The sequence below is a fragment of the Danio rerio genome, chromosome 17 (genome assembly GCF_052040795.2).
Source record: "Danio rerio strain M-AB ecotype USA chromosome 17, GRCz13ab, whole genome shotgun sequence".
Taxonomy (NCBI): Eukaryota; Metazoa; Chordata; class Actinopteri; order Cypriniformes; family Danionidae; genus Danio; species Danio rerio.
In genome coordinates this window covers 23412857-23434919 of record NC_141037.1, presented here as the reverse complement: position 1 = coordinate 23434919, position 22063 = coordinate 23412857, and the positions used below count along the sequence as shown (strand labels likewise).

The window sequence follows — 22063 nt, the reverse complement described above, 5'->3', positions numbered from 1 at the left end:
CTTCTGATAACTACTTCCAGCAGGATTACGCACCACAAATCATATCAGTCTGGTTTCTTGAACCTGACAAGTGTTGAGTTAAGTTCACTTTACTCAAACGGCCTCCAAAGTTGGCAGATCTCAATCCAATAGAGCACATTTGGGATGTGATGGAACGGGAACTTCACATCCTAGATGTGCAGCCAACAAATATGTAGAAACTGAGCGATGCTATCATGTCAATATGAACCAAAATCTCTGAGGAATATTTCTAGCAGCGTGTTGAATCTATGCCATGAAGGCAGTTCTCAAGGCAAAAGGGGGTCCTACCCGGTACTACTGTAGTAAGGTGTCTCTAATAAAGTGGCCGGTGAGTGTATTTGGAAACAGGTAGTGACTGACTACAAAAATATTTTTCCTATTATTAATATTAATGGTTAACAGTGTGTTCAGCATTCTTCAAAATATCTTAATTTGTGCTCAACAGAAAAAAAAGATATTAAGTCCTTTTCCCCTTTAAAGACTCTTTGTGGAGCTTCAGCATGGTCAACAATGTTTGTATTGTCCTGTAAAACAGTAGCTTGACTGTGATTGTGACTTACAATAAAAAACATGGTTTAAATATAGGAACGCTGATTACACCACGGTGGCGCAGTGGGGAGCACTGGCTGAGTCAGTTGGCATTTCTGTGTGGAGTTTGCATGTTCTCCCTGTGTTCGCGTGTTTCCTTCCGGTGCTCCGGTTTCCCCCACAGTCCATGGACATGCGGTATAGGGGAATTGAATAAGCTAAATTGGCTGTAGTGTATGTGTGAATGCAAGAGTGTATGGGTGTTTCCCAGTGTTGGTTTGCGGCTGGAAGGGCATCCGCTGCGTAAAACATATACTGGATAAGTTGGCGGTTCATTCCGTTGTGGCGACCCCTTATTAATAAAGAAACTAAGTCGAAAAGAAAATAAATGAATGAATGAAAGAATGATTACAGCACAAAATTGTGCCATATGCTAGCAGAAAACATGTATATATAGAATGTAATTAGTTTAAATTTTAAACCGCCATGCGTCACACCTCTTTCCATCAACGATACTAAGGAAGATTGTTTTTCTTCAAGGCAATTAATGCTGATTCATGTCTTCATCTCTGTTAGCATCCAAAACCACACCTGCAGGATGGTGGGGTGAGGCGGTGTGTGTCAGACACACAGAAAACCAGAACAGGTTTCCAAATGTGCAAGATGTTTTAAAGGAGTGGAATACGGTTAAATAGTAGGCTTGTGTTAAAGACGGAGGGGTGTGTATTTAAATCATCTAGTTATGTTTATGTGTGAGAAAAAAAGGAGAGATTAAGAGAGGGAGGAGTTGTGCTCGGGAGGTGTGGTACTTAAAATAGACCATTATTTAAGGTTGAAGGCTTTACAGATTCATAGTAGAAGGAAACACGGATGCTGTAAATGTGGCATGATTTCCCCATATAAGCATTATGATGAATGGGGTATTTTGGTAGGGTGTGAGAGATTTATTATTTACATTTAAATACAGTTTCCTTTGAAGTTGGACACTTATCTTTTGGAGGAGTTTGTGATAAGTCTCTGGACTCACTGGCGGGCACTGCTGATGAGGTCATAGGTGACCTGTGTGATGTCAAAGGCTTGATGTGAGTTTTGGGAGGACAGCAGAGTTTCTATTGAGGTTTTTTGGGAAGGGTTGTAGATGATACGGGCGCGCTGAGACTCCGTTTCCTCATCCGCCCAGCAGGGAGTGGGCATTTCTGCAGAAAACAGCAATGGAAACACGCTGCCCATGTAGACACTCACAAACATCTGCTTTAGTATGTTTATATCCCTCTAGAATAGATAGAAGAAACATATGTTGGATTTAATTAGCATAGGTAAACACTTTTAAACTATTATCTGGCATTGAAAAAAAGTTTCTGTACCTTTTCAGATCTTCTCAGGTTACTCTCTGATTCACTCCAGGATTTCTGTAAAATCAGGTTCAAGATTAGTACTTGGAACTTCTGCGCTTTTTGACTAACTAATACACATACACACATGCACACACACAAGCAAGGATACACACTTATAGTGTATGCATGTACAGTGGGTACGGAAAGTATTCAGACCCGCATACATTTTTCACTCTTTGTTATATTGCAGCCATTTGATTAAATGTTCCTTTTTTATCAGTAATGTACACCCAGTACCCCATATTGACAGAAAAACACAGAATTGTAGAAATTTTTGCAGATTTATTAAAAAAAAGAAAAAGAAAAAAACTGAAACATCACATGGTCCTAAGTATTCAGACGCTTTGCTGTGATACTCATAAATTTAACTCAGGTGCTGTCCATTTCTACTAAAAAAAATTATTTTCTTCTTTCTTTCCTGAAAACACACTACTTTGTAAACACAAGTTTTTTTTATCTCTTTTATTGGCACAAAAGATCCTATCTGCGTGGTGTTTAAACACAAAGCTAGTGTTTGTTTGTTTGTTTGTTTGTTTAAAAGCAGAGGCTTGGTTCTTTATTTGTATTTAGAATATGGTCATTTGTTCATAGTAGAAAACATCCTAAGGGGCAATATCAAAATTGCTGTCAGTGACTGGAAACTTTAAAAAAAAGAAAGAAAATGCTGACAGGGAAAGAATCTGTGCATTAAATTTGTTTTAAAACATATTTGCAAAAACTGTAAAAGTATTTTCCAATATAATATGAACAGTTACTAAAATATATCAATCCTTTTGAAAGAAAAAACTTAAAAACACTAATATTAAGTGGCACCATAATTATAGATCTATAAAGTTTTCTTTTAATGGAAGGGTTGTTGTAAAAGTACTTTTAGAGATATTAATTATACAGTTGAAGTCACAGTTTTAAACCCTCCTGTTGTCACCATTACCAGCGATCCAGGCTTGTAGATTGCTGGGAATCATTCACTTTCACTCAGGACAAAACTGTCAACAAATACACCATATGGACTACAACTCCTGTCAGGCACCGCTCACACACACCGGTTCCTCATTCCATTGATTACACACTCGCACAGCTGGAGGATCATTATGGACTGATTACATAGACTTTAAATACAACGAGTGCACACACACACATCTTGGCTGAGTCTTATTATCTGTTTGTGAACATTACGATGTGTTTTCCTGGCCTTGCTGTGTTAGACCCTTGTTTTGTTTTTTTACGTTGTCTGCTGCCTGCCTTTTGACCATTCTGTTGTATGACTATGACTCTGGATTTGCCTGTATACTTCTGTTTGCCCCTGTGTTGACCATTGCTTTCCTGACCATTTAATGTTGAATAAACCTGCATTTAGATCCGCACCTCCATTGTCAGCGTGCCCCTCGCATTACACCTGTGAATTTTTTCTTCTAGAGAAAACCTTCTTTTATTTTTATTTTAGGTTCAGTAAAAGTTTCAATAACATTTTTAAATACATTTTTTAAAAATATTATTATTAATATTATTACCTCTCATAAGCAATATGTTTTTTGATAGTCTACAGAACAAACCACTGTTATACAATACAACTAGAGTACTAGTATCTTGAATCAATACTACTACTAGTATATGCCATACAATACTACTAAAGTACTAGTATCTTGACATATCTAGTAAAATATGATGTACTCTCATCATGGCACAGATAAAAAATAAATCAGTTATTTAACTTTTATTTTTAGAAATGTGTTGAAAAAAATCTCTCCGTTAAACAGAAATTGGGAAAAAAATATACAGGAGAGCTAATAATTTAGGAGGGCTAATAATTCTGACTTTGACTGTATATATAGAAATAGAAGTGTATGGTGAGTTCACATTTAGTAAACACCAAGTAAACATGTATTTATATAACCAGTCTCACCCTAAATGCATCCATCAGATCTGGCTGATCTAGAACATTAGGAAAGGAGGCTAGAACTGAGCTGCAGATCAGATCTAGAATGGAAAACACAAAAGCAAGCAACTTAATTACCTTGACATTTTCATTTGCATTGTTCATTTATGTCTTATGTTTACATTTGCTCTCATGACAGACCCTTTGTTACAAAAAAAAAGTGTATATTGTGCTGCAATGTGGCAAGAGCCTCAGATAAATGTACATATTTGACACATCAAACACTAGAAGAAAAAGTGTGTGTTTGTGCGTTACCTGCATTACACATGGTCACTCTGTCAAGTAAAAGAGCATCAGCGAGAATTTGCCTGTATGTCGCCAAGAGATGTAATGTGGACAGACTTCCTACGATAGTGTCTGGTAGCAGACTTAAGAAATATAAACAAAAGAAATAGTGAGTTACAATAACATGTATGCTTTTTCAATAATATATATATCAGAAAGCAGATGAAAATCAAAGTATACACTATTCCAAAAAATTGATACTGTAATATGTGCAGATCTGCAAGTCATTATGGACTAATTGTAGATTAATTTGCAGATTCATTAAGTGTAATCATAACAGAGTTAAAAGATTATCATCTGCAGAGTTTTGAATCCTTTTACTGTGTAAACATTCCATTGTATTTAAAGCACTCAGCTGAGAGAATTGATAATGTTTGTAGCTTAAACAATAAAATAACCTAAAGTTTAATGCAGTCAAGACAGTATTTTGCATTGATTGATCAGTTTCTTAAAGTGAATACTGTTAGACGTCCCCCCCCAAAACTAAAACAAACATAAATATTAGTGTTCTTTTATTACTTAAGTTTGTAATTTGTTCTATTTAATGCATGGACTCAGCAATAAAATCACCCCAATTGTTATAAAATAGTTAATCCTTTACAAATAAAGCTATTAAAGCCATCTAATGAAATAAAAATTAAATATCACAATTATTCCCCCAATATTACAAAAATAGCTACTGAAAATTCTGTTTCATCATCACAAAAAAAAATGAAAGTAAAGTCATTATGTAAAGTAATGGTAAAAATATTTTAAAATACATTTGACAGCATTTTTAAAAAAATGCACCCTTAATGAGGCTGTATACTGTAAAATGCTATATAAATGTACAGTATACTTTCATACTTCAGACGCGATCTGCTGCTTGAGTTTAGCGATTTGAGCTTCACAACAAGTTTTGGCATCTTCCTGGAGAGCAACATCTGGTGAAACACACCAGTCTGATACCCTAGGGAGACAACAGAACAGATGTGCGCTGTCAGTTTGTGTGTCTGAGAGTTTCTTTTTGTATCTTTAGAAGATAATGTCACCTTTTTTTGTAGACATGGTATCCATATCTAAGTCTTTCTCAAATGGCGTGCCACCATGAATAGTGAGCTCTTGTGTCCTGCACACACATACAGTTTGTAAGCAAGAATGTAATATAGAATTAATCTGCATTCATCATATCGTAATAAGTAATTGGAGTGTACCGTAGAGCAATGGGGGCTCCGCTTTCATCAAACAGTTTAAGGAAAGTCCAGCCACAGCTGAGGTCTCCTCTCTCCCCAGTAGACTGAAAAAACACCACAAAAATACTGAGCAAAACAACCCAATCGCTCCTGCGCAACACAATTTTTGCAAAAATATCATATTACATAAAACAAGTGAAAAATCAGTTGGAAAAAGATCACTTTAACAGTCTATTGTTAATAAAGGAATATTAATAATAATGTAAAAAGTGAATTGAAACAAATTACCTGTTTTCAGTTAAACATTTACTTGGATAAATTTTGTTAATTTTGTTTTGTTAATTTTTGTAATTTACCCAAAAATTTAAACTTTGTTGCTTTGTAATTTTCATGTTGTTCTAAAGCTCCATTATTTATATGAAACAAAAGTTTGTATTTTGGTAGCACTTTACAATACGGTACATATAGTTAATGTTAGTTACTGTACTTACTAACATACAACAATTGTACTGTAATTGTATTTACCTAACAAACAACAAAACAATCCATTAATTACAGTGTTTATTGATGACAATACAGTTGTTTATGTTAACTCACACTGCATAAACTAATGTTAACAAGCATAAATTTGGATTCTAATAATGCATTAGTAATGGTTGAATTATAATTTACAAGCATTATTCATAATTTACTGTTAATAAATACATTAACTACACGTATCGTATTGTAAATATTTTGACCTTGTCAGAATGATCGTTTTTGTCAGTATGATATAGGAAGAAGTCTGGGCTTCCTCAAAATATATTTTGAACAACTTTGTTTGGCAAAAACATTAAGATGATGACTTAAATGTTCATTTTGTGGTCAATTCTTAACTTTATTAAAGGTCATTGTGTGTTCTTATGGAAATGTCAATGTTTTTCTAACATTATTTGAATGTGTTCTTCTCAGTGATTTACTGCTTACGTTTCTTATGTAGGTTACACCCAATTCAAACAGAATTCCAAGATCAGAAGATTCAGAGTCGCAACGCAGAAAACAATCTCCATCCAGTAGACAGGGTAGCATCCCAGTCATCTAAAATACATGCAAAACAGGAAAATCTACAGTATTTATATGTACTTTCTGGCCACTTTAATAGGTACACATGCTCAACTGATTGCCAATGCAAATATATAACCAGCCCATAGATATATACACTAGATGTCGCCTGGCCTATTGTTGTTTATTGCACGGAATGCGTCAATAGCACCGCCATCTTGCTACAGGGTAGCGCTCCTTTGAAATGAATGCGGGACCAAGGTACAGTGGAGGACTGTGGCCATGCAAAGCCAGAGATATACACATATATCTATGATCGGGAGTTTTCCTGGATGTTAGTATGTAATTTTTTTTTCTAATTACGAAAATTATAATTTTACATCACTTTTCTACATTGATGGATCAGTGACCGCACGGGCATTCCTGACAAAAAGCTTGTGTTTGTGTGTACAAAAATGTACTATTCACCCTCCCTGTTAAATTTAATCTAATCCGTGTCCTGAAACACACCTCCTCTTCTGCTTTCTCTTCTCATACTGACGGAGAGAGCGATTCGTTTGTAAATGAATCTCCCGAACGACTCTTTCACTAACGTTAGGCGACAATAATACAAGTTTCTGGCAGCGCAGCATTTTGTTGTCATATTTCTTTGGCATTGTTTGCTGATTTTATTCAACAAAACTAGCATAAGCCGAGTGTTTAGTGCGAGTTGGAGCTGCTTTGCCGTATGGTGAATGCAGTAAGTGACTGTTATCCTCAATAACGTTACCTGATTAGCACAAAAGTTCAGAACATACAAAAACAGAAAAAAACATAATATTACCTATGAAAAGTTCTGCCTTTGTGCTTTGTTTTCTTTGTTTGCTCGTTACTACACCAGTAGACAGCGCTAAAGTCCGCATCTTCACGTAATAACATTGTCGTGACTAGTGCGGTTGAATGACATTTGTCCTGGGAGCACTGTACCAATGTGGTGGCGCTATTGACGCATGCTCAGGGTCCCTATGCGATATCTAGTGTATACTGTATATCTATGTAACCAGCCAAGCACATGGCAGCAACTAAATCTTACCCATGTATGGGCAGAACAATCTACCAGAGTTCACAGTGAGTATTAAAATGAGGTGACTGAAAAGTAGCATGTTCTGTGCAAGTGTTTATATCAGGCTTACCCGTGGAGAAAAGCTCCAAGTCTTTGGGTTCTTGGAGTTGTAAGTGGCTCTGACTGTGTGGATGTTACTCAAAACCTAACAGAGAAAAATGTTATAGTAAATTCAAAGGGTGGAACAAAGCGAGCAGGAATAACAATGGCACTATACACACCGCCTTGGAGTCACACAACATTTATTTAAAATAAACATTTGGAAGACAAATGGGTTTTAAATGTGCGTTAGAATTGTTCTCTAGTGTTTACAAAGATTTAAGTAAAAACTATGATAGACATTATAATATAATACTACACTTATTATCAACAAACACGCTCTAAAATACTTCCTGGTACTCTTTTAAATAAGAACAAAAAATTCAGGGTTGTGAAAGACTAACATTGTAAAGATAAAGGACTTAAATTAATAAATTAACACTCATTCCTGAAATATGCTGTCAAGAGCTTGACACTCATGCTTTTGGATTGCACCCGTTTTAATTCAAGCACACTAGCTGGTAATCCATTGATGCTTTTGTTTGTTTTTGGTTTTAAATGGTTCCACCCTGATTAGTGTTCCAGATGAGCAACACATCATGTCAGAATCCTTACTCAACGCTTTCTTTTAATACCTCTCTGTTAGGATTTTACAGAGCCAACTATTCCAGTTTTAGGTGCTTAAGTATGAGTGTGTTCTTAAATACATTGTTTATAAACTACAAATGTGTATAATGACTCATTTACATGTCCTAAAAACATTCAACTATTCCTTGTGAATCAAAAACTACCAGTTTGGGGTCAGGGGACAGAATATACAGTTTATATAGTATTAAAAAAGATTGTCTATGTGTGTGTGTGTGTTACCTGAGTTCCGTTAAATGCACAGAGCCGAACGTGTCTGCTAAGCACCTGTAACCCGACCCCGGGTGATGGGATCATTCTACAGCTCCACAGGGTCAGGGTTAAACTGACTCTAGATGGCCGACCGTGAACCTGGACAAAAACACATTCCTTTTAAATGTGTGCAGATATATACTATGGTTCAAATGTTTTAGATTGGTATAACTTTTGTAAATGTTTTTTTAAGTGTCTGCTGCATACCAAGGCTTCATTTATTAAAAATATGCTTTAAAATTGAACAGCTGATTGTATTACGGCTTTTGCAATCATCAGCATCACTGCTCCTCTTTAGTCTCACATGATCCTTCAAGACCATTCAAATTAAAGTAATATGATTTGCTGCTGTACAAAAACATTATAATACTATTTTTTAATCAAGGTTGAGAATAATGTACCATGTTCTGTACATTATTGCGGGATTTTGTAAAGAACAGACCAGTTCTGAAGAACAGCCTTTCCTTGATCTGTATTAACGTTTCTGTAACATTATACAGTATCTTACCAAAGTCTACAGAGTTCAATATGATTTGTTTTTTATATCCTTTCTGAATAAGACACTGAAGACAGGAGTAATGAATTTCATATTTATCAACTAAGAAATAATGCATTTTAAAATATATTTTAAATAGTTATTTAAAATTGTAAAAACATTTTTTATAACATTGCTGTTGTATTTTGAATTAAATAAATGCAGCCTTATTCATTAAAAAATTATTTAAAAAGTAATAGTAACTGAAAATTTGGGTAAAAACAAGCACAAACAACAGCCAGTGGGGTTGCAAAAACAAAAGACCTTATAGTTAACAACATGAAACAAAAAAGGAATCTAGCAAACAAAAAAGGACCAAAAAAGCTTGACCTGGCATGACTAACTACTTGACTTGACCAGACTAACAACTTGACTTGACTAGCAACTTGACTAGATTAGCAATTTGATAGACTAAGGATTTAAGTTGACTAAACGTAACTAAAGTTTTCAGCATCGATAAAAACAGCACCACAATTGAGCACTAAGTGTGGTTTATTTATAAACTAATTTTGCGAGGATCACATGATCACGGCTGGTCCCGCATCAGCTTCACATATTGCACCAATCAGATGAAAAATAACTCACTATAAATAATCAGTTTTCCACTTCAGTCATCTCCGTCTTAAAGAATCCCCCTTACACCCCTACTCCTCCCCCTTGTCGTCCCCCTTCTCCTTAGCACTGTTGCCTCACACCAAGAATGCCACTGGTTCAAGCCCTTAAAGGGCCAGTCAGCGTTTTTGTGCAGAGTTTGCATGTTCTCCCTCTGCTTGTATGGGTTTTCCCTGGGTTCCCCGGTTTCCTACCAAAGTCTAAAGACATACATTATGGGTAAATTGACTAATCCAAAGTGGCATTATAAGACAAACTCTTAGTCAGCTATATCTCTTAGCTATTCCTAACACAAGCAGAAGGGGAGTTCTCGAGATCTACCTGAGCTCAAACTCCCCTCTCGCCCTTCAAACGAGAGGGAGCCCCATAGTCTGAGCTCAGGGCTCTCTCCTGGGACAGCATGCCAAACACGCTTTATAATCAATCATCAGCTAAGTGTGAACTCTTGAAATCAGCATATTAGAATGACTTAATGACATTGAAGGCTAAAATATAGTAGCTAAAAATTCAGGGCTAACTTGCATTTTAGAACACTTTAATTATATTAACAACAACTTTTTTTTTTTACATAAAATTATGGCAAATGTAGCAAGTGTGTGATTTGCAGTTAAATACCTTTCCTGTGTCTGGATCCATATGGAGATCTTTAAATGACAGTTGAGACTGGCTAAGCTTGGGTTGAATAAAGTGACTTGCTCTGTAAGATGACCCTGCAAACGGTAGAAAGATAAAACAAGTATAATCTAGCATTAAATCTACATTAGATGTTATAAGGTAATGTATTATAAAGTGCATTCTGGGCAATGAAATTTGCCTGTCATCTACAATATGGTTTTTGCTAAATACATGGGCAGGTTATGACCTTCCTCCAGAAGTCTGGATAATGTTGAAGGTCTGAAGCCTGGAGGAATAGCACCCATCGCCGACAGCACATCTGTAGCATCAATCTGCAGATGTAACACATTACAATACATCAAGGCATGTGAGGGGGAGTAACTAACATGTAGATTACTATGGGTGCTCTTTTCTGAATAGACCGTACCTCAGTTACAGCCTTCCGTACTGTGTTCCAATTGGATGTTTTGCTAGAAAAAACGAGGCTTTATTTAATCTTTAAAATAATATAAACTGTATCATACTGTGTTAGTCATAATCACTGCTTTAAGATACAGCAGAAAATGAAGGCAACGCTGCCGTCTAGTGGAGAGTGGGGAGATAGCACCTGGATTCCTGTTCTTCCTCGCTGTCCTCTTCATCTTCATTCTCTCTCTCACTGTCCTGTAGAGAGGATGACATCTAAAAGCACAAGGTTAAAATACATTTAAGAATTTAATTCATTACATTTGTGATAACTAACTGGGGCAAATAGTGCAAACCGCAATGCAAATGTTTCAGGGGACCCAAAAAGGGATGAAACTGACTGTTGCCTGTTTAGAGTCACCAGTGTTGTCAGAGATCTGTTTTTTTTTCTTAAGATTAATGTCCTGGTCTTACAGTTTCTTGTTTGTATATTTTCGGCCAAAAATAAAAACTTACCTTTCAGCTTAAATTTTCCGTTTGTTAGCATCTAAATGCATGTGTGTTCTTAACTTGCAGGACAAGTGAGCTTTCTCGGCCACTGTAGCTTAGCCTTTCTCCCCCGTTTATTTAAAAGCTTCATTTGGATTTTTATTAAAAAACATGACCTGCTCTGACTGATGATCCAGGCAACGTAAACTTTAATCTAAACATACTCTAGTCTAAATGCATAATGTGAAAATATCAATCAAACTTATAATGAAGCATTATAAAACCGCTCCAACGCAAATTGTTTGGATGTAAAGTAGTGGGGGGTGACACGGTGGCCCAGTGCTTAGCACAGCAAACTTTCTCACAGCAAGAAGATCATCGGTTCGAGTCACAGCTGGGTCAGTTGGCATTTCTGTGCAGTTTGCATGTTCTCCCCATGTTCACGTGGGTTTCCTCCGGGTGTTCCAGTTTCCCCCACAATCCAAACACATGTGCTATAGGTGAATTAAATAAACTAAATTGACCATAGTGTATGTGTGTGTGTGTGTGTGTGTGTGTGTGTGTGTGTGCGTGTGTGTGTGTGCGTGTGTGTGTGCGTGTGTGTGTGTGTGTGTGTGTGTGTGTGTGTGTGTGTGTGTGTGTGTGTGTGTGTGTGTGTGTGTGTGTGTGCGTGTGTGTGAATATGTGTATGGACAGGTTGCAGCTGGAAGGGCATCCGTTGTGTAAAAATATATGCTGGATAAGTTGGTAAGTAGTGAATAGCATTTTTCTTGCATGTAATTACAAAAGTCTTTTCTTTCATTTAGTTCACTGCCTTACCTGCAAACACATCTTACAATAATGTAGCACTGCTTTAGTGATATTATCTTTTTTCCATTTGTGCTTTAAGTGGTTAAAAGAATAGTCTCAACCAAAAATGAATATTTTCCCACCATTTACTCACACTAAATTGGTTCTAACCTTTTATGAATTTCTTTCTTCTGTTGATCAAAACACAAGCTGTTCTAAAGTATCTATGGAACAAATGCCACAGACACTCATGGTAGGAACAAAAAATACTGTTTTTCCAGAATTCTTCTTAATAACTTGTTTTGTGTTCAACAAAAAAGAAAACTCAAACAGGTTTGGAACAAGTGAGTAAACCATGTCATGGTAAACTTTGCCTTTAAGGTTTTTTTAGTTCTCTTTTAACTCTGTGCTCAAAATAAATAAATAAATAAAAAATAAATAACTAAAAAACTTTTAATAAAAAATGAGAGGTTTCTTTCCTTCCATTGAAAGTCTGGGTAACCAAAAGGTAACAAATTCATCCAACTGAATTGATCAATAGTATCATTTAATAAACAGATAATGAAGTAATCCTTTAAACATTTTCATGCATTTCCTGCAGTTAAAAACTCAATGGAATGTGGTTATATGACCTTACATGTTATCAAGTAATAACACAGTAGAATTAAACTCACTAACTGAGTGTCACTGACTTTATACACACCTTTAGAAAAGTTTTAGGCACCAGGCCTTTCTGTCCATTCGAGTTTTGCGCCAGCCACCATCCATCTTTATTTTTTGACAAAACTTTTAGAATCTCTCCTTTCTGAAACAACACAAAGAGACAAATTTTATCATCAAAACATAAATAAGTAAATAATCTTGAATTGAAGCATTTAAGCATTTAAGTTACCTGAATGCTGAGATCCCCTTCCTCCTCCGCTGTAAACGAACTGAGAGTGATATAGGAGGCAGATCCCTGTTCTGCAGCAGCAGCCATATCTGTATCTTCATCAGCACTGTCAGCATCATCATCTTCCTCGTGTACGTCTCCTTTAGCATCTTCCTCTTCAGAGCTCTCATCTTCTTCATCACTATTCTCTTCCTCGCTGTCCTGTTCTGTATGTGAAGAACTAGGTCCAGCCGTCCTACATGGCCATGAAACAAACTCATGAAAACCTCTTTAAGTTCAGGTATTTTGAGAGTGAATGTGTGTTGGAATGAATGAGGAGTGTCATACTCATCATGAGGCAGCAGCTGAAGAGCTAGAGACTGTAGATGATCATGTAAAGTCAATAACCGCTTCTCCTCTTCCCTCTTACACTGGTCATAGTTTCCAACTGGAGCTGGTTCATCTGCCTGCATACATGTAATTCAGGTTTTAATTTAATACTTGATAATTAATCAGTGTCATTTCACATCAGCACATCTTGACTCGTCTGATGTGTAACAAGTGGCATTAAAGTTCTGTTTCTTTTCAATGTTTGTCTAGTTTGAACTTTTTCATTTGACTAAATGCTGGTTTACTTTGCAGAAGCTTTGTGTGTGTGTGAAAATATCTATACAAAAATGATTCCTTCGCTCAATATTTAATCTTTGAAAACATTTTATTTTGAACTTTCATAGCCAGTCTGGTAAAAGGGGGTGGTGGTTATTTTTTCTCAAAAAGTTAACCTTTTTGCAGTTATTCTGCTACTTTTCTATTTAAGTAAGAGGTTTAAATACTACATTTTAGTGACATTTCAAGCACAATTTTTAGCTGGATTAGCTTGTCGGTGGTCATTAAAATAAAAAATTGTAGCTTGTTATCAGCCTACGATGCGTAGACTGCAGCTCCACAGAAGAAGTTAGGCCAGAAGAATAATGGTCGTGCCCAACAGAGCCTTGTCTCTCTCGAGGTTTTTTTTCCTTTGCTTTGTCAATTAGTTAAGTATTTTTTTCCCTCTTCGCCAGTGTTACCACTGGCTTGCTTGGATCGGGACTTGTGGAGCTGCGCTTCGGTGGATTTGTTCAACAGTGTTTGAACTTTCCGCAGTAAAATTTAAACCACACTGAACTTAACTAAACTGAACTTCAACTCTGAAATCTGGACTTTACTAGAACTATGTTAAAATGCTTTGATACAATCTACATTGTGAAAAGCGCAATAAATGAACATGAATTGAATTTGTTGGGCAAATAACAAACTTACCAGCACGTTCAACTTTCCTCAGTCAAAATTTTGCCATTTGAATGATAAAAAAAGCTAAATCTAGCCTTTATTGTAAAAAAAGAATATATTTGAAAATTCATGGATAACAATAGCCTAATTAGTATTAAAATTAACTTTAATAGGCTTCAAAAGTAACTTTTGGTGCTTAGCACATTTCTATTGGTGCAAGATTTAGAATAAAAGTTACTTGTAAAATGTCCATTCTATTTAACAACAAAAAAACAAAAAGATTTTACTTGGTTTTAAAACTTTCTTAGATGGGTTATTTTCACAATGTATGATGGCACTGCAGTCAAAATAGGACAAATGAGTTAGTGTATGGGACAAATTTTGGACCTTTGTCAGTGGAGGGTGGGATTTTCAAACAATTTGAACGTCCCCCGACTACAGGCCTGTACATAAATACTTTGAATGCAGAATTTATTAACAGTAGTTTATAAAATAAAAACAAATAAACAAATTATCCAAAGCACATACTAATGATAAATCCAGCTTTCTCTCTCTTTCTTTTATTAAATTATACTTCTGTGGTGTAGTGAGAGTGTTTATTGGTAATAGGAAATGTATTGGTCCTGTCAGTTACTATTGACAAATTGCCTTCTTTGATGGCATTTTAAACCACTAAATCCTAATGGAATACTTCACAAGACAAACTAAAAACCATTAAAATGTATTGGTTTTACATTACTTTAGATAACTTCTTCAGCCTCTTCATAATGTCGTCCACTAAGCGCTGTAATTCTCTGCACCTGAAATCCAAAACACCAAGATAAACGTTCCTGGATGTAGAGAGAAACCAACGTATTTTAACGAATGATTTAGAAAAACACAACAGATACAAGTCCTCTACCTCTGCAAGGCCTCTTTGTTTTCTGACACATCTGCTTTAGCCGCTTGCTGCACCAAAGCATCCACCTAAAGCACAGACACAGATCTTCTCTTGTATTTATTGTGTATTAACACAAAAAACACATTTGTTTCAGTGGTAACGTACCTGTCGCTTGATGTCATCCGTTTCTCTTTGGACAATCTGAAGGGGCCCTCTTCTCTTTGGAGGCATGTTGTATTCGCGACAGAAGGATCGATCACAAACGGCAATTCGACTGTGAGATTTGTAGAAATGTCCCTGCTGCGCTCAGATTTGCTTTAAGAAGATGCATCTGCAGCGCCATGACAGGACAGACGCTCCGAATGAGGTTGCTAAGATACTTTTATGCGACGCTGTTATGACCTCATCACTGTGCGCGCCAGAGAGAGTCCATTAAAGGCATAGCTCATCCAAAACTCAAACTTCTGTCATGGTTTACCCACCCTTTACTTGTTCCGTTTTTCTTTCTTTCTTTCTTTCTTTCTTTCTTTCTTTCTTTCTTTCTTTCTTTCTTTCTTTCTTTCTTTCTTTCTTTCTTTCTTTCTTTCTTTCTTTCTTTCTTTCTTTCTTTCTTTCTTTCTTTCTTTCTTTCTTTCTTTCTTTCTTTCTTTCTTTCTTTCTTTCTTTCTTTCTTTCTTTCTTTCTTTCTTTCTTTCTTCAGTTGAACAAAAAAGAAGATATTTTGAATAAAGATGGAGACATGTTAATGTTGGCTTCAATAGTAGCTACTACTATGGAAAATACACATTTCAAGGTTTGGAACCACTTGAGGGGCAGTAAATAGTAAGTACATTTTCAATTTTTGATCTATCCCTTTAACACACACATAAATACATCAATGCACTCTGCTAAATAGTTAAGTGTAAGAATTATTTGCTTTTCTTCGCTTATTTTTCTTATCATAAAATTAAACTGTCTTTGTGAAACCTCATTATTATGGACCTACTTACTGTGTGGATTTGTTATAATTGAACCACTGCTGGTTTTATATTCGCTTATTCGTTCAGCGAGAACTTGTGACATGCCCCGTTATCATTTCGTCCTGAAATCAAGTGCAAGTATGAATTAAAAATATTATCCATATTTTTCCATATATTTTTACTATGAACAATGTGCTTTTTAAAGTCATTGGCTGGTAATTTGATTCCTCTGTTTATAATAAAAATACATTTCTGAAATTATATTGTTAAGGAGAAAGTCAGAATGTGTGATTATAAAACCAAGTTTACCTCAATTCTTGCTTTGAGCTATGAGTAGCACGCTTTGGTAAAACAGGTTTCCAGTGTGAGTTTTCCTGTTGTCTACAGTGGAGACCCAAACATTCATATTTGATACACTTCAATTTTCAGGTTACTTTTGATGCCCACACTTAGATACGTAATGCTACAAACATCACCGACACTTATATATAGCTATAAAAAAATAATAAATGTTAGAATGTATAATCAGTCTTTACAAATATAGAATATACAAATAAACAGATTTTTTTTATTCTAAAAACTGCAAATTCCAGCCCAAAAAGGGTAATGTATAAAAATCTTACAAACTCCAGGAAGTGTTGAATTTTCATAAAGAAATAGTCTATTATTTATTACATGACAAAACTAGCGAAATATTTGATATATTGTTTATTCATCTTAGCAAAGGTTTATTATTAAAAAATACATCTGATGTTCATTCTCGCTCAGTATTATAAAACGCTTACAAATAAATTAACAAAGATATAAATGTTGTTTGTTTCACACAAATGTTGTTACTGGTACAGTTAATTTAAGGTACCAATTTGGATTTTTTCGTTATGTGCCATTGTTTTTTTAATAATCAAAATGCTCTACCTTTATTTCTGAGAGCCATAATGTTTAAATACTGTATTTTGACAATTATGCTGTCAAATACATAGATGCAAATATTTAATATTTTACCAAGATTTTTCATTTGTGATTGAATCATGTTCTGTCAGTTCTGTGAATGCAGAAACATTGTTCCATTCAGATTACTTCTGCTTAAACTTTACATCTCAATTTTTTAACACATTGATTATAATACTTTCATAGTACTCAACATTCATCCATTTTCTTTTCAGCTTTGTCCCTGGGGTTGCCACAGCGGAATTATATGCCAACTTATCCAGCATGTTTTTAGCAGCAGATACCCTTCCAGCTGCAAGCCATGACTGAGAAATAGTAATCAACAGTGTTATCAAAATATTTCAGTTTATTTCGACTTCGACAAACAAGAAGAGAGCACAGATGTGGTAACATTATGGATATGGCTTGCACAAACATTAAACAAAACAATCTTAGAAATACATTGTTTTTCTCAGTGTTTAAAGTCTTTGACAGGTGTGTTCCTTGCTGTAGCTTGTGACTTGATCCAAAGACTTGACAGCTTGATCCTCGTTCATTCACTTGATTCTGCTCATGAAATCACAGCATTGAAGACCACATGGCACTAAAGAAATGAAAGAGTAGTTATACCGATTATAGTGTAAAACGAAAGCAAATTACTCCATAGAAAACGATAGTTATGAAAGACACGTGTCTTACCAGGTCGGTTACGTGATAACTTGTATCTGTCACGACAGGTCAAGCTTCTTCTGTGTTTCCGCGAGTTTGTCCTGCAACCTCTTTTTCCGCCAGTCCAAGAACTTTCTTCGCATCCTGTTTGCCTGCCAACCGGCGACAAAACCAGCCGCAAACGAGACGACTATCGCGACCTGTAACGTCCTCTCCGACACATCAGCCATGTTCACCTCCGTCCAGCCAAAACAAATCCTCTTCTTCTTGTGATTTTACTCGGTTGACAAACAGCAAAACAGTGTTTTTCCGCCACCAACTGGTGTAGAGTGTGTATTGCTAAGACGTACCTCACCCCATCCTCCCTTCTTTTGAAATCTTAGATGTCCAGACTAGGGCCCGCTGGCCAAAGTTAATTTGAATAGGAGCATTGTGGAGAATCCCTTTAACAGAGATCATCATTCTGAATTTAAGTTAACCTTTTTGTCTGTTTTTATAGTTTTATAGCAAACTGAAATTAAGCAATTTAATTAAATGTTGTAAATGAATCAGATTAATCATGTAAATACTGTCTCTCGGCGAATAGAGGACAATGCACATAACATAGCAACAGCCTAACATTGCTATTTGGCATTGAACTCCAATGTGTGACAAATGGGACTGTTTTTGTTTTTACTGTAGTAAGTTTATTATATTTATAATCTTTTAAATTTGCATCAGTTCATATAAAGCAATGTTTTCTAGTTTTTTAAAATATCAGGATTCAGGAAAATAAATTAGGAAATGACCCATAACAAATTTAATGTCATACTAATGCTATATTTACCTTGACCCATAGCCATCAATCAAGTCTGGTTTTTGGCCCTTCGCAAGAAAAGGTTTGGGGACCCCCTGGTTTAAATCCTCTCCCACAGGTGAGTAATTTTAAGATATTGTAAAAAAAAAAAAAAAAAAAAAAAAAAAAAAATATATATATATATATATATATATATATATATATATATATATATATATATATATATATATATATATATATATATATATATATATAATTGATTTCTTGAATCATTTTATAGAATATTCCTTAATATGAACTGAAATGTTAACTCTTCTAAATTCTTACTAAATTCTATTCCTTTTATCTTCTTACTCTTACATCTAAAATCAATATTCCTTCCTTTTTACAAATTGCTGCATCATCAGCAAAAAGCAAGAATCCCATTTCTAATTCTTTCAGTATATCATTTATCTTGATGGAAAACAATAATAGGCAATTTGACACCAATAAGGCATGCTCTAAATGAGGAGTACACTGTGAAGGCTTTGTTGTCTGTATGTATGTATGTATGTATGTATGTATGTATGTATGTATGTATGTATGTATGTATGTATGTATGTATGTATGTATGTGTAGCTACCTGCAGGTTATTAAAACAGTCCACGCATCCAAATACTGATGTCCATATGCATTTCCTTTATTGAACACTGTGAAAACTAAAAGATAAACAAATAAACAAACCAAATATTTCACACAAACACAATAGACAGGACATCAGCATAAACAAATAATATACAAAACAATGTTTAGTTTACCGTGTTGGCCTGATAACCATGCTGTAGAATAAGCAGGAGCATTTAACAGGTGCTTGCATTGAGATTTCACTGTGCTGAGTGACCATACAAACTCTCACAGGTTAAATCAATCAAAGAGAATCATGTGACCTCCCACTCAAGCCAACCGGAAATTTGTAACATAAACATATACCACTACACATTCAAATAATGAAATACAAAACACTAAACAAAATAAAAGCTGACTAAACTGCGTCAGCTACAGTATGTATGCATGTATGAATGAATGCATGTATGCGTGTATGCATGTATGTTTATTTATAATTTTCATGCATTTCATAATTATTTTATTTATGACTCTTTGATTTTATTAACAGCTTAATAAATAATAGTTGCCTATAGGAAAACACCATACATTCATTTACAGGTTAAGACACACTCTGAGCCTTTTTAACATTACAAGAAAAATTCAGAAACAGTATCCATGAGCAGTAAATAAATAATTAAAAAAAAAAATTAACAATAATAATGTTATACTAGGCTATTGTAATGATAACAGTAAACAGTGATTACATAAATAATGTACATGTAAACTTTACGATTATTACAATTCTCATTGAAAGAAAGTCAAAAATTACAGTGGGGGATCATTACCAGAAAAAAAAATCCTCCATGGTTTCAACAGCATGTCATTCTTTTTGTTATCAGTTTGCATTAGAGACCTTTTCAAGGTGTCCATTTCTAATAAAATAAATTAGATTTTGGTAGTCCTTTTGCAAGTATCAAATTGAGGTCCCTTTCCAATTAAAATCAGGAAACGTTTGCATTCCAAAATAATTTTCCTCTAGGTGATGTTTAATGTATATATGGCTAAATTTGACTCATTACAAATATTTTTATTATTATAAAATGGAGTAAATCTGTCAACACCAGATTTTGAAATTAATTCTGGGAGTATCTTTTCGATTCTTCCAAAAGAAATGTCAATTTTGCAGGATATTGGATATTAATTCTAACATTCCTATCAATCTCTGTCAAACACAGTCTGTTTAAAATGATATGGTATGCTAAAATGATATAATCTTTTTGGGCACAGGGTGTTTAAAAGGCCGTTACCCGTCTTCAAATTCTGATTTTTGTAATTTGCATAGTTTTATTTATATTGATTTATGTTATGAATGTGTGAGAACTTCTGATGTTAAAACTATCTGATTTATGTCTTATTTATTCACCCGCAACAATGTCGTATCTAAATTTTAATAATAATGCAAGGGTTAACGAAGGTGCCATTGTGTTTATTAGTCTAAACCAATTGCACGGTTATTTCTTCCCTAATATTATGCATTCCTCTTTTCCTTTATGACAAGTATCAATTTTAAGAGGTTTCTGTCAAAATTTCCTCAATGGACGAAGTCTGCAGATAAAGAGGGAGATTCACGCCTTTCTGGTTGCCACGCAACAGCCGTCCTCTGTCACGCATGTGCGCGGTGCATAGTGGGAGTATCCGAGCGATGCTGAATCAGTGCTGGAGCGGAGGAGCAGAGGAGGCTGAAAATGGTGCAGCATCAACAAGGGGAAAAGGCGCAGCGGTCGCGCCAGTGGAATAATGCGGCTCTCCTTAAACTCTCACTTTGAGATTTTACTCCGACGACAGAAGAACAGGTTAGTGGGTTAGCTTTTGTTTGCCAAGTGATTTTTTTGAAAGACAGCGCTGCCGTAGCAATCGGCTCGTCCCGTGGATGTTGGCACCTTGTCAATAGTGATGCTGCGCTGGCGCGAGCCGCAGGCTTCCATATACGATGCGCGTGCAGGTGTCAACCGGGCACGCGAAAACTAAATCTGTCACGGTCTTGACAAACTATTAAGGCACTCGGGCCTGAGTCAAAAATAGAGACTCGTCCTTATTTATATATATTATTTATGCTAAAGGATAATCATGAATAATTAACATTACATGCCACATAATGCAGCTGTACGTCAACAGCTCATGTGGCCCGTTAGTGGGAGTTGTAGTTTTTCAGAGGTGACAGTGTCTGATGTCTTATATGTCCATTGTCTCATTGATGAACGACATATCCCAAAGTGCTTTTCGCTCCAGGCTCGAGCAGGGGAATGTTCGGCTGATTGTTAGACGTTGCCCCAATGGACGTTGATCAAACGATGGTTTGGGGCGGGGCTTAACCTTGATGGCTGCCGATTGGGCCAGAACGTGTTTGGGTGGGGTCCGTTCAGACGGATGCTTTTGGCACTGCGGAGAAAGCCGAAGATGTCAGGAGACTGAGCCCACGCAGTCCTGTGCTCCTGACATTTAGTTCAGTCAGAATAATGAAGTGCTCTCAGCAAATGCTTTGTGCAATCTGAATCACATTATCATTTTGTTAAAGTGTACGAGTTTGCCATGCAAACAGGTGAAGAGCCAGGCAAAGAGAGGTTCATTCTTTGGTTCTTGCATTTGATGATGATTATAATGTTTTTCCCCCAACTAGCTCCCTGCATAGAACATACAATGCATTTCTTAAAACAATTCAAAGCGTTTCCAACCAATTGCTTTTATATTTTATCAGATTATCTTGTTAGCTTTAATGTAATGGTAAAATGTTACATAATAATAAAAAAAACGTATATTTAAAGGACAATCCAAACAATTTTACTGTAAGCTGTTTATTTTATTATAAAATATGTTTAGAATACTTGCTTAAACTTACCTTATGTACAGTGGAAGTATATACATAGGCATCTAAAAGTCTATTCTTCTGTATAGTACTTTACTTTTTGCATCAGTCTTATATTTTTAGTAAAATGCATGAAAACAGAACAAACATGATTCAATATGCTTTTTGAATGATTAAAAGCTGTCATAACATAACATAAATATCTATAATTTGTACATATGCTTTTCAAGGCTATTAAAGCACTTCCCTGTTACATTATGTATATTTTAGCAATTAAATGTCAACATTATCCACTGTATTCTAAAATAAAACAATAATTGTGATAGTTTTAATTGTTAATTGCATAATTGTGAATTCTGAAATGCCATCCTGAGTCTGTCCTGG

General features: G+C 35.4%; 3 protein-coding genes and 1 long non-coding RNA gene across 5 annotated transcripts in view; 2 read left to right on the top strand and 2 right to left on the bottom strand.

The window, feature by feature from the left end:
• Positions 1-1478: 1478 nt before the first annotated feature.
• nphp1 (nephronophthisis 1) lies at positions 1479-15236 on the bottom strand. Its single transcript, NM_001077170.1, is given in 20 exon segments — positions 1479-1821; positions 1914-1958; positions 3847-3920; positions 4135-4247; positions 5011-5113; positions 5196-5272; positions 5358-5440; positions 6303-6413; positions 7550-7624; positions 8386-8514; positions 10178-10272; positions 10425-10509; positions 10605-10647; positions 10785-10858; positions 12564-12665; positions 12753-12987; positions 13080-13198; positions 14740-14800; positions 14902-14966; positions 15046-15236. Coding segments are annotated over 20 exon segments (2004 nt in total). The 5' UTR covers positions 15112-15236; the 3' UTR covers positions 1479-1572.
• A 52-nt stretch (positions 15237-15288) lies between these two features.
• Positions 15289-17218, top strand: LOC147833074 (uncharacterized). Its single transcript, XR_015513363.1, has 2 exons — positions 15289-15702; positions 17003-17218. It is a non-coding gene; the product is annotated as an uncharacterized LOC147833074 (long non-coding RNA).
• Positions 17116-17706, bottom strand: lnc.lemp (lncRNA encoded micropeptide). Its single transcript, XM_087290394.1, has 2 exons — positions 17466-17706; positions 17116-17370 (listed from the first exon to the last, which is right to left on the bottom strand). The coding sequence occupies exon 1, from the start codon at positions 17663-17665 to the stop codon at positions 17495-17497; it is 171 nt and encodes a 56-aa protein (XP_087146520.1). The 5' UTR covers positions 17666-17706; the 3' UTR covers positions 17116-17370; positions 17466-17494.
• A 2822-nt stretch (positions 17707-20528) lies between these two features.
• ttbk1b (tau tubulin kinase 1b) overlaps positions 20529-22063 on the top strand; it is a 39300-nt gene continuing 37765 nt past the window's right edge. For both annotated transcript variants that reach the window (XM_087290372.1, XM_087290374.1), the window contains exon 1: positions 20529-20669. The gene's annotated coding sequence lies outside the window, so the exon portion shown is untranslated. The remainder of the gene's footprint in view (positions 20670-22063) is intronic.